The sequence below is a fragment of the Triturus cristatus genome, chromosome 7 (genome assembly GCF_964204655.1).
Source record: "Triturus cristatus chromosome 7, aTriCri1.1, whole genome shotgun sequence".
Taxonomy (NCBI): Eukaryota; Metazoa; Chordata; class Amphibia; order Caudata; family Salamandridae; genus Triturus; species Triturus cristatus.
Window position 1 is genome coordinate 116,195,629 of NC_140590.1, and position 12,651 is coordinate 116,208,279.

Here is a 12,651-nt window from a genome sequence, read left to right on the forward strand (position 1 = left end):
TAATCTGAGCCGTATTAAAAAATGAAATTAAAAAAAACATCCTGTACCACAGGATTGGAGTACTTACATAGACTCACCCCTACTTTACAATACACCTAACCCTTGTAAACCAGTTGCTCCAGCTAATCATGCAACACACTGGGAAATTATCAAGATCCAAGGCAGTGCCCTGTGACCGTTCAGTTAAAAATTCCTATCTTATTTGCCACATAAGAGCCGAAAACATTTTGGTGTATCATGGGTATCTCAAATCTTTTCACCTAGGGTTCAAACAGGTGCTGCATTAGTTGATGTAAGACTCCTTTGCCCTCTTACCAGTTGGCCTGCTAGCAGAGGCATGTATTCAATAATGGCTAATCGGACTCTCCACTTAGCATCCTCTGCCAGCTCCACGATAGCAGGCAGCAGGGACTGCGAGAGCTGTCGGATTCCAATCACCTCGTTCACACAGTCTAGGTTGGAGATAATGTTGAGTCGCACCTCTGGACACTAAAAAAGAAGCAGAAAGTTAGGTGTGTGTAAGGGTCTTCCAATGGCTTTATTATTTTAATGTACTTATAACATGCCTTAATCAAAGGCTAAAGGAACGGATTAAAAAGAGCAATGAACAGAGGAATGTTATGGGGTAGCACATTGAGGTAATTAATACAAGAAGTTGTGGAACCAGACAGAGGAGAGAGCATTCCAGACTCTGTTCCAAGACAGTTTTGCATTTCTTACCAAAGGGATATCTAAAGGTTATACAACATATAGGCCTACTAAGCTATAGCCACAATCACAATATGGATGGGCCATTGTTCCAAAAGCCTATCACATTTTCCGATCTTTAGTCTGGTCTATATCACGCTGAGAAACGAAAACTGTGTTCTTAGCTATATTACAAAGCTGCTGCTATGGAAAACTGTTAACAGTTTAGAGATGGATTTCACAACTGCATGTTGCAAAGCTTTTGCTGCTTGCAAAACCCCTTCAGAGAAGCTATGCTGAAGAGAGGCTCAAAACACAAGCTGAAAGAGTGACATCAACAGTTTAGAGAGCATGGTACCTAGTTCTCAAGGATGAGCAAGGGCTTCTAAGAAAGGAAATACTTTAAGTACAGTTAATTATGTGACTGCTGATCACTGAAACTTCCCTACTCACCTCATCTTTGAGCTGCGCCAGAAACAGTGGGAGCAGATGTTCAATGGTGTTATCTTTGCCTAGAATTGGAGAAAGCCCCATGATGACAGAAGCAAGAGCCGACTTCACGTGTTGATTGGCATCTGAAACCAGTTCCTAAATAATACAAGAGAAGAAAGGTGGTTACGGGTGAATGAGAAAATGTTGTATTCTGGCAAAGGGCCATGGAAAATAACTCCAAGAACAAAAAGTTACGGAGCTTCACAACCATCTCTACACTTACAGGCACTTACTAGATCACCCCCTTATACCGATAAAGCCAAGGGTAATCTAACAATACACGAAGCCGGCTTTTCAGCACCACTACAAGTCACAAATAGGCTTTCAAACTAACAGGAATTAAGCCATCGAATGCTAAATTTGTATGCACCAAAATAACACCAACATGTATAATGAGGAGTTGGCCAGACTCAAACTGGTTATCCTGATTACTGATGTTCTGCACTGAAGGGCACAGGAATAGAAAAGTCTCCTTGCCTGAATGCTACATTCAAAACACCTACCTTCACACATGGTAAAATCTGTGTCATGATTACATTTTCACGGCAGTCAGCTGATAAACTCTCACAGAATTCTGTGAACACAAATTAGAGAACACCAGTTACTGGAATAATCAGACAGTGCTAATAATGTTATGCAGTGGTTATATTAAGTTTCACATCACTACAGGAGGCATGTAGACTTCTCTAAGAATTTGTTCAAGAATGTAAAGAAAGGCCAGCACTACAAAGATACTCCACATACATGCAAGGAAAAAGAGGGAGACAAAATATTAATTAAATGGGATCATGAAGGAAACCAGCAGTAGTAAACATATGTGAGAGATTTGGGAGTAAGGGTCTTCAGTGGATTCTCTTTGAACTACATTTACGAATCTTAACATGCCTTATAAAAAGACAAATGGAAAAAGACGGGGCTTGAGAATTGGGCAACCTCCAAGTAAAAGCAAATCAAATAAACAGAGATATAGGAGGCATCAATGCAAAATTCAATGTTTTTAAATGCAAGGGGATGAAGTCGCAATTCAGAGCGCTGGCAGACAGAATCCAAATACAGTTAAATTAACATTTTCTCATCCTCGACAACCTACTCCCTCCGACATCACCTCTAAAAGCTTAGAGAAGTAGGTAGCATAGACAAATCGTAGTATATGGAAATAAGCATCTTGCGCCTGGTAAAGCCAGTGGACCTAACATCTTAATCACTGCTTTCACTAATTTGTTGGTTTTAACTACAGAACAGGCAAGCGTCCATTGTTCGTGCAGGTATTATTTCTTTGTCTCTAGAAAACTAAAAATAAAACCATTCGCCTTTCTGGAACAAAAGGAAGAGATCAGTTCATGATTTTGCAATCAATTTGGTGATCCTAATATGTTCCGATAAATTGTAATGGAGCTTACTATGCCTCAACTTCACTTTACATTCTATTATTTGTATGGGATACAAAAGAAGCAGCTTCCACATTACTACTGACATGATCACAAAGCGTGGTTGTGGAGGCCCGGATTTCATCAGCAAAATTGGTTCATGATTGATTCAAAGAAGAAGAAAAAAAATTAAAAACATATGAGGTGCAGGGTGGCTTGGTGTAGCTTTTAAAACTAATGTACAAAACTTGCTGCAGTCCACGAGCTAAGAGGCCAAGTCACTTCATAAAATAGAAAAAAACAGATTCTCACCTTTAACCTTGTGGGACGCAGCAGCACGGACTTCAGCCTCACAATCCTTCATCAGGTTCTGAAAGGCTGGGACAAGGTCTGTTTTTGTTATCTCTGGACCCACAGCTTTTTGAAGCTAGAAGTGCAAGACAGATTTTACGTAAGTTTGTTAAACAATTTCTTGAAATTGTTAAATGAGCAAGAGAAATGAAGATGGTTACATATTGAAATAAGTAACACTGGCCTGCATTTATGTTTCAAGCCAGACCAGCATATTTCAAATTGGCAAGAATAAAAACAGATCACTTGTCACCCCACAGAACACATGGAAAATGTAGAATAAAGGTATTTTCAGTTTCACTTTGGGCAATTCAGTAACACAATTACAAGTACTAAAGACCTAACATAAAGAAAGAGGATGGAATGAAGGAACTATCCTGAAGCTAAAGATTTTTCTTTTAGATTCATTGGCATCAATTGACCAATGTGAGCACAGGAGCTAGTGTGCAGTCAAACAGTAATTCTAAAGCTGTTTCCATGCCTTCTAGTTATTTTACAGATTTCACTAAGCAGCGATATCCCATATTCAGACAACTCCGATTACTATTCTGGTTAATACAATCCAATGAAGAATACTTTCCACTTGCAAAGCCTTCAAAAACTAAAACCAGGACACAACTGTAACTTCCTCTTTGAATGCTTTTATGTAAACTACAAAATAGGCAAACGCTCAAAGACTTCTAAGCACAGGCAAGGCATGTGAAAATAAAAAAGGCAAAAATAATCAAGCAATGTTATTTAAAAAATGATAAAAGACAAAGAGAAGTTACTGGAGCTAATCAGACTAATCGTGAATTACATTAGACTTTTTTAGTAGTGGCTTTAGCCAAAAGGAAATATTTCCAACATAAAGTGGCTGAAGTGCACTGATTCAATGGTAGGCCACGTATGCTTAATGTTAAACTACAAAACTGATGCATATGGTCAGTTGACAATATAGTTTAAGTATGACCCTTCAGAATATAGTCTGCATTGTCATTGCTTTGCTCTTCACTGGTCAAGAGAAATCAACAATGGTTCCCTGACCTAGAGTCCGGAATCAAAGATCTTTGAAGAGTTCAAAGGGCCTCAAATCAAAGGTTCCGTTACCATTTCCCTACAGACACAGGGCCCAAAAAACACTATATTCACTGTGGCAGGCCTAGCTGTCCTATGTAGAAAACCAGACTGCAGATTACATAATGCTGTATTTTTGGAAATTAGACCAGCTTAAAAACTTTTTATTAAAAATCTAACTCAATGGGGAAGTTGGATTTTTAATAGATATTAAAGAAAAGTAACTTTTCGAAAGTCCCTTTTTACTGTCTGAAGATCCTTGAGCTACAGCAGAAGCCTAGCCAGTTATTAGCCTTGAATAGAAATGCAAAAAGAAGTGAAATGCCTTCAAGGAGCAAACAGTAGGTTGACTGACTTAAATGGGCAGGGAGGACTCCTCTGAACTCCATAGAAATATGCAGTTGTGTCAAATACTGCTTGACAGAAATGATAAGCCACATGTAACACTTGGGGAGAAAGGGAGAGAATTGGATGCCAAGACAAGTTTTGTGCATCTGTCTGGTTGCTGAAGGGCCCCATAGTACATTCACCATACACACCCCCAGACCTCAGAGGCCAAGTTTAGTGAGGCCGAAGACTTTTGCTATCCTGAAAATGTCCTGACACATGGCACTTTAGCCATGTTTGCAGTACTACTGAAAAGGTGGTCAGGGCTGGCCCGGGAACTTTTCTCAGATTGGTTAGTATATGCCCAGAATTACCCTACGCCCTATCTGGAAGCAGATATCAATGTGGAATCTCTAGGCACTCACATCAGAAACATTACTGGAATGGTAAAATCAGTAGAGAACTGGACTCTGTCTGTGACCCGTGAGGAGCCCTCAAGGACTCTACCGGTTAACTCTTGTATCCTAGAAAAAGGGATGGACTCCAACGGTAAGGTGGCTGACCTCCTGTGTGGCTACAGGGAGAAACAAAGCTGCAAGAGGCCTTTCCCAGGAAGTACCCAGCTTGCCAGTGGGAACTGGACCAGGACTGACTGACACTCTGTGGGCCTCCAAGTGTCTCTTTTGATGTCCTGGGGCTCTAGAAGTGTAGTCTTGTGACGAATTGGGACTTAAAATAGTAAAGTCTGAAGGGACAATCTTTCAGCGGGAAGAACCAGGTTGGTGCATCAGATTCCATCAAGTTCAGCCTGGTATTGTGCCTATGTCCCAATCTACTGAGCCTGCTACCTGTTCAGTTTTTTTCTAAAGCAGTTTTGGATTTTTTATTGGATGTGTTTTGACTTTATCACGGTCTGCTCTGTGCCATAGCAACCAAGGGGTTGATATCAAGGTAAGTTAGTGCCTTTGAGTGTTCTCCCTGATAAGGACTGTAATTACTCCCCGAGGTGGACAGTCGCCCAACCCAAACAATCGTATTTCTTACACCGTTCAGTGTTTTTGTCCAGTAGCAGAGAGAAAAGATTCCAGTGGGAATGATGTTAATGCCCCAGCTTAACAGATCTGCAGGAAACATGCCATGCCAACCCCAACTCCCAGTGGCGTAACGAAACTGGAGCCCCCCCCCCCCTCCCCCTGCTAGGTACATGAAGGGCCCTCTCTCCGGTCTGAATCAGGAGCTCTCAGGGCAGGTTCTATGCTGAGGGGGGGCACCCTGGGGCTCACCAGCCCCGCACCACAGGAGCTGTGGAACCCTATGTTACGCCACTGCCAAATCCTATATCACTTTTTCATACAGTTTCATTAATATTAGTTGAACAGTGCCAAAGTAATTAAGAAAACCAAACACAACTTTTCAACTGAAACTCTGACCTAACCATCGCTGTGTGTATGTATGCATGTATCTCCTTGATTAGATTAATACAGTTTGAATAATTTGTTACCCCTCAAAATTATTTAATAAACCATACAACAAACTAAAAAGAAAAAAATCCATAACGTAAAACCAGTGGCACTACCTTAGTAACCCAGAGGTAGGGAATAAGCAGCCAACAAGTTTCTCTGCCTTCAATCCTGCAGCCAGCACATATTCAGGTTTAGATGAAGTACTGGCCAAACACGGTTTCCTTAGAATGTTCTCCCTCACCATCTGCACAACCACAGAACCCAAGCGCACCTCATCCAATTCTAGGTAATCAAAACGACTACCTTGAATGATTTATCTTCTGAATTATTTTGTATATGAATTGAGTGAAAAGGAAGGCAAAGTGTATGAAGAAAGTCCAATCCAGTTACTCAGATCATGCATAGGATATTGAAACTTTTCTAATAGTACTTGAAAATTAAAAAGCATGATAAAATAAAATACATAAAATGCAGCAGAGATTCACGCTCATTTACATTGACTGAAAATTCCCAGGAGCCAAAATATGAAGCTGACCAACAACAGTTATAAATATAGAATATCATGTGCACATCCAATTAAAAACATATACAATTTTGAAATGTACATTTTCAAAATACTTTAAATCAATGTAAAAGGAGAACAACTTTACACAGAAATAGTTGTTATGAGGCATTCCTTATACATAGGCGTGACCTACGTAGTTTATATAATGTAATTCATATCACCTAAGACAAATAAATGCATATTTAAATCTTAGCTCTGTACTGTAAATTATACCAAACTCAAGAATGTGGTAACACAACTAATGTAGTAACTGTGCTATAACGCAGCTGTTCCAAATGAAATCATCACCTCTGTGAACTTGTCTGCCACCATGTATCGCACACGCCAAGACTTGTCCTCAGTCGCTTGCCGTAATGTAGGCATCACTAAAGATTCCAGGTCCTCCTGAGGAAGCAGCTGTGCAATATTGACGCAAGCTTCGACTGCTAATAAGCGCACAGAGTCCTGAAGGATTAAAAATGCAAACAGTTTAGAATTTGGAGCTACACATTCTTTAACTTTCAAGAAGTGGCCTTTTAAGAATCAATTCCACCAGGCTTCTGCTTGTGTAGCACATCAACAGATGTCATGCCAAAAGGAAACAAAAACAATAGTCCCTTAATGGATACCACATATTTTTTTAACAAAGTATGAAACAAGGCACATGGAAACTAACATGTTAGTTGTTTATCTCTACAGGTATTTTTCACAAGCAAATTGCAAAACACTACAGGAATTGTGTCGGACTGAACTATACTGTATCTATTCCCTTAAAAGTGTATTTGTGCCCTACACTTGACACTACAGCAAAACTGAACACATATCAGATATACATCTCGTGCCAGTGCTGTACACTACAATGAGAGACTGGCAGCATATGGCCAACTGAGTAAGGCCTTTCAGCCGACTATATTTTCTTGCAAAACAAGCAGTGTCCACAGAGCTTGCAGGATTGTTATACAAGAACTCCCAAGCTACTAGCACCAAATCATAATTTCTAAGGCTCGACTCAGTTGCTAAAGAGAAAGTAGGTATTTAGTGGGAAGGGCAATTGGGTTCTAAAGAGATTGCATAGAGAACAAGCAGAAGCAAAGTTATGTTAGAAGCGTTTATAAAACACCAAAACTGAGTGTTATTTCAGGAAATGGCACATTTTTTCAGTAAACAAAAAGCATAGCACACTGTTGTTCAATTCTAGATATCAGCGGATTTTCAACTTGATTGTTTGCGTCAAGTATACCAAAATTATCTATACAACTCTGAAAGAAATACTAAACTGTCGTAATGGAAAAAGTGCACCCCTGTGCGAACAACACTCAGTACTCACGGACGGCATACAGGATTTTAAGGGCTTTATTAACCTCACACTTCCAAAACCATTGTAAATAATAAACAAACCTGCTCATCAGATGCAAGATTTGAGAACATTGGGATGATCTCACTCTTGACATTCTCCAGCTCCAATACTTTAGCAAATTCCCCCAGCTTAGAAGCTGCTGCTCGGCGCACCATGGGAGTGTCATCAGAGCACAGGTTACGGAAATGCCTGCAATGAAGGAACCATTTTTTTTTATTGCTCAATATTCCAAAAAAGCTTTATATGTTTGGAAAACATAAATCATTTTATGCAAATGAGACTATAATATACAGTGTAATATAATAAATTCACAGCAAGTAACTTGTATTATAAGTACCAGTACTGCCATCTCAGTTTCTTTGTTCAACCTTCTGGTTTATTATACGACTGAAACACTCAATAGAAAATAGGAGCAAATTATGCACACAATATTATACATATATACATACACACACACACAATATATATATATATATATACACACACACACATACACCTATATCATATCTCTCTCTATAATATATATATATATATATATATTAAATATATCTCACAACTTTCTCCTCTTGGAAAGAAATAGCTGCACTCCCAACAGTAATAATCCAAGGTTTGTTTAATCAAGGCGATGGCAATCCTGACGCGTTTCAGTCAACTATGAGCTTTTTCAAAGGATCGCCCAGGCATCATCCGAAATGACACACACAAGTCAATTGCTTACTTTCATAATTTTTTGCCCTCTGGTGGACGCCCCTTTTGGGCCACTTCTAAAGCATGCTGGTACTTGTAGTGTGGTATCCAGTTCAATTCAACCCTTCAGTGGGTGATGCCAATAATTTCGTTTAATAATGTTCCATTCACCGTTGCTCCATCGCATTACCTATTTTGAAGGCTGCAGGAGTCCAAACCGAAGCCAGTCTTCGGTGGCAACCGCTGCCCTTAATCGTTTTCACAAACACAACAAAGGTTCATTTCGGACAGTAATGGCGCTCTTAGCTGTCGGTGCGTCGCTTGCGGCAGAACCAAGCCGCTGTAACATCTCACAACTCTCTCCTCTTGGAAAGAAATAGCCGCACTCCCAACAGTAATAATCCAAGATTTGTTTAACCCCTTGAGTGCCCATGACAAGATGGTCTCGTCTTGGGCCGCGGTTGCGCTGTGCCCATGACGAGACTATCTCGTCATGAACCCCACCCACTAATTCAACGCCCGACACAGGGCGGGGAAAGGGCGGGGCACTCAAGGGGTTAATCAAGACGCTGGCAATGAAATATATATACACATACGCCTATATCATATCTCTCTAATATATATATATATCTATATGTTACCTTCGGTTTATATAGCGCCAACTCACCTACAGGTCTCTAGGCGCTTTGAACCTCTAGCCAACAACTATAATGCAGGCATAAGAAGCGAGAAAGATACCCTGCAAGAAACTATTTTAGTAGGCCAAAAGCCTCTTTAAAGAGGAGCGTTTTCAACTGCTTCCTAAAAAGTAGAGGGTTTCCTTCTCTCCGGAGTGATTCCGGTAGTCTGTTCCATAATTGTGGGACCAGCACCAAGAAGGATCTGCCTCCTTTAGTTGACAGCCTATATCGAGGACAAACCAACAACTGAGCATTCCCAGATCTGAGAGCTTGTGTAGGCCTGTAAAGCTCCAAGCGTTCCTGGATATATATAGGAGCCTGGCCATAAATCGCCTTGTGAGCCGTACAAAGGCTCTTAAACTCCACTCTCTGCACGATGGGAAGCCAATGTAATTTGTGCAATAAGGGTGAGGCTTGAGTTCTTCTAGGGAGTCTAAAGATCAATCGTGCAGCATCGTTCAACACAACCTGCAGTATGTTGGTCAAAGACTTTGGTAGGCCTAAATAAAGGGCGTTCCCATAGTCCAGCCTTGATATTATTGTAGCAGAGACAACTGTACAAAGCATAGAAAAGGAAAAGAAAGGGACAAGCTTGCGCAGCTGTCTAATCATGCCAGTACAAGTCCCTACAACAGCGGAGATCTGACTGGCCATTGACAGCTCATTGTCAATCTTAATCCCAAGACTTTTTACTTTGTTGCTTGGTGTCGGCGTAGGACCCAAATCCTGGGGCCAATATAGATCACACCAAGGTGAGGCTGTGGTCGAAACCACCAGTATCTCTGTCTTATCTGGATTTATTTTCAACAGATTTGCAGTCATCCAACTGACCGTGTATCTGAGAATATTTTGGGCATTGGATTGTGCTGTCGCCGTATTATCAATACTTAATAGTAACTGGGTGTCATCGGCGTAGTTAAACACATGACAACCCATATTGGCTAAAGAGTTGATCAGAGGTTGCAAGTAAAGATTAAATAGTAATGGAGAGAGGGCAGAGCCCTGCGGAACGCCGCACTCCAATACTCCAACCTCCGAAACACAATCCCCCAATTGGATCCTCTGTGTCCTTCCTTTCAAAAAAGACTGTAACCATTTATAGGCCAAGTCTTTTATCCCAAAACAGGCCAGTCTGTCCAGTAGCAGGGAGTGGCTGACAGTATCAAACGCCGCTGATATATCTAAAAGTATCAGGGCGCTTGGTTTCTTACTGTCAGCCATACCTCTGAGCTCATCTAGCACCACAAGCATCACCAACTCGGTGCCGTGATGTGCACGAAAGCCTGCCTGACGCTCCTGGAGTATATGATGTGACTCCAGGAATAAGGAAAGACTTCAATACATGTTGCTCCAAAACCTTGGACAGGAAAGGCAGTTGAGAGATTGGTCTGTAGTTTTTCAGAATGGTCGCATCGGCTCCAGGCTTCTTTAAAAGTGGTCTAACTCAGGCTTCCTTAAAACTTGATGGTAGAAAGCCGGTCTCTAACGAGCTATTGAGGAGAGGGATAATGTGATCTCCTAAAATGGGGCACGCCAAACGGAAGACCCTAGGGGGACATGGGTCCGCCGGGGAGCCAGACTTAAATTCTATTCATAAGCTGGTCAAGGCTTTGATAATCTATTTCTGGAAACCTTGAGAGAGAAACTTCCAGGGGAGTTTGAGCTTCCTGTGGTGGAGGTGGGCCACTCAAAGTGCCGTTCTTAATCTCTAAGAGAATGGTCTCCACCTTCTCCAGAAAGAAGCATTGAAACGTGTCCACATTTATTGTAGTTTCCAACGTTTCTGATTTTTTGCTCAGCTCTGTCAGAATGTTAAATGTTTCCTTCTGGATATTTTCAGCCTGGTTGATACGAGTTTCATAAAAGGCTACTTTTGTAGCCATGATCAACTTTTTGTATCTATTAAGAGAGATTTTAGATCGTTGCCTGTCCGTGCCATCCTTTGTTCTCCTCCAATTCCTTTCCAGAGAACGAAGCTTTTTTTTTTATGGTCCCTCAAGGCCAAGGTAAACCACGGGGCCCCCTTTTCTGTTCTTTTTACTTTATGTAATTTCTCAGGTGCTATTTGATCTATTGCCAGACTCAAATTCCGCGTTATGTTCTTATAGTCTTGGTCTAGATCTCCGCTAGATACCAGTGGTTGAGTGTATCCAGGAAGGGTATTGGTCAGTGATTGTGAATCAACTCTTTTCCACTGACGTACTACTTTCGTTTAGAGGTTTTTGAACTGGGTATCCTATAATGGGGATCTCACTGTTCACCATATGGTGGTCTGACCAGATACATGGAGAAATATCCACAACAAGTACCTCGGGGTCTGAACTCCAAATAAGATCAAGGATATTCCCCTTAATGTGCGTGGGGGCATTTACAAGCTGTCTAATACCAAAGGATGATATGATGTTCTCCAAGTGACGAGGTGCCGAGTCGTTATGACTTTTATCCCAGTGCATATTAAAGTCCCCGGTTATCACAATTTTTTTGTACCGTGTACAAAGGTCAGATATCAAGGAGGCAAATAAGTAATTAAACACCGACGTCGAATTTGGAGGGCGATAAACAGTAAACATCGCAAGACATGAATTATCCAAGATGATCTTCTCTCCCAGGACGTCAGATATGTCCAATGTTTCGGCCACTAGTTTGACAACCTTTAGATGATTTTTGTACAGGATTGCTACCCCCCGCCCCCCCCCCCTAGCATTATGGGCACGATTATGCCATACCGCATCGTATCCAAGGGGGAGGGCGGCTCTGATATCAGGTAAGGAGTCATCACCCAGCCATGTCTCCGTGAGGGTTAGGACATCAATGTCCTCATCCTGCAGGAGTGTAAAGATTTCTAAATGGTGTTTATGGAGCGACCTAGTATTCAAACACGTTCGCTTTAACGTAGGTGAATTGGCCCCAGACCTCCCGCTAGGGACTCGAAGTAAATTCATGTACCCAAGCCTAGCCATGGTGGTAGAATCTAGCCTCTGCATACCGCTGTCTAAGTGACGTAAATCACTGACGGAATATACATGGCGGAAAATAGTAGTCTCCTGACCTGAGCCCGGTCGGGCGCAGACGGGCTGAACTCAGGTGTAACTCCGGCGGAGGTACGGCAAACCGGCTGCGCGTCAGCATGACCGCCTTAAGTACAGGTCTAGCGTCCTTGTGACGACTAGAGCGTAAACAAAGATGGCGCCGCCCGGCGTCCTACTCACCCATCCAATATGTCCCCCAAGTAGCGGAATGTGTTCAAGGACCCGCTAAAAGAGCGGTGAATATTACCAATTAGGAGTGCGAGTATGAGGCCTGCCGATTTAAAACCAGGGGGAAAACAAAACTAAAACAAATTAAATAGCAAACCGGGAATTTTGTTTAAAAAAGATTTACAGGCGCACTGACGCCGCTTCCAGCAAGATGCGCAATGCGCTGCTAGTGTCCGTTCAAGGTCCAGAGCCCCGGCAGGATTTTCCCGCCTTAATTACAGTTCTAGCGTCCTTGTGATGACTAGAGCGTAAACAAAGATGGCGCCGCCCGGCGTCCTACTCACCCACCCAATATGTCCCCCAAGTAGTGGAGTGTGTTCAAGGACCCGCTAAAAGAGCGGTGAATATTACCAATTAGAGTGCGAGTATGAGGCCTGCCGATT

At 41.8% G+C, this 12,651-nt stretch overlaps 1 protein-coding gene across 2 annotated transcripts in view; it reads right to left on the minus strand.

The window, feature by feature from the left end:
* Positions 1-12,651, minus strand: part of LOC146808975 (uncharacterized) — a 172,456-nt gene that overhangs the window by 109,274 nt on the left and 50,531 nt on the right. For both annotated transcript variants that reach the window (XM_085615772.1, XM_085615773.1), the window contains exons 5-10: positions 7,686-7,833; positions 6,597-6,752; positions 2,859-2,973; positions 1,683-1,753; positions 1,141-1,275; positions 316-489 (exon numbers count right to left, since the gene is read on the minus strand). In XM_085615772.1, the coding sequence (XP_085471898.1) occupies positions 316-489; positions 1,141-1,275; positions 1,683-1,753; positions 2,859-2,973; positions 6,597-6,752; positions 7,686-7,833 (799 nt within the window). The remainder of the gene's footprint in view (positions 1-315; positions 490-1,140; positions 1,276-1,682; positions 1,754-2,858; positions 2,974-6,596; positions 6,753-7,685; positions 7,834-12,651) is intronic.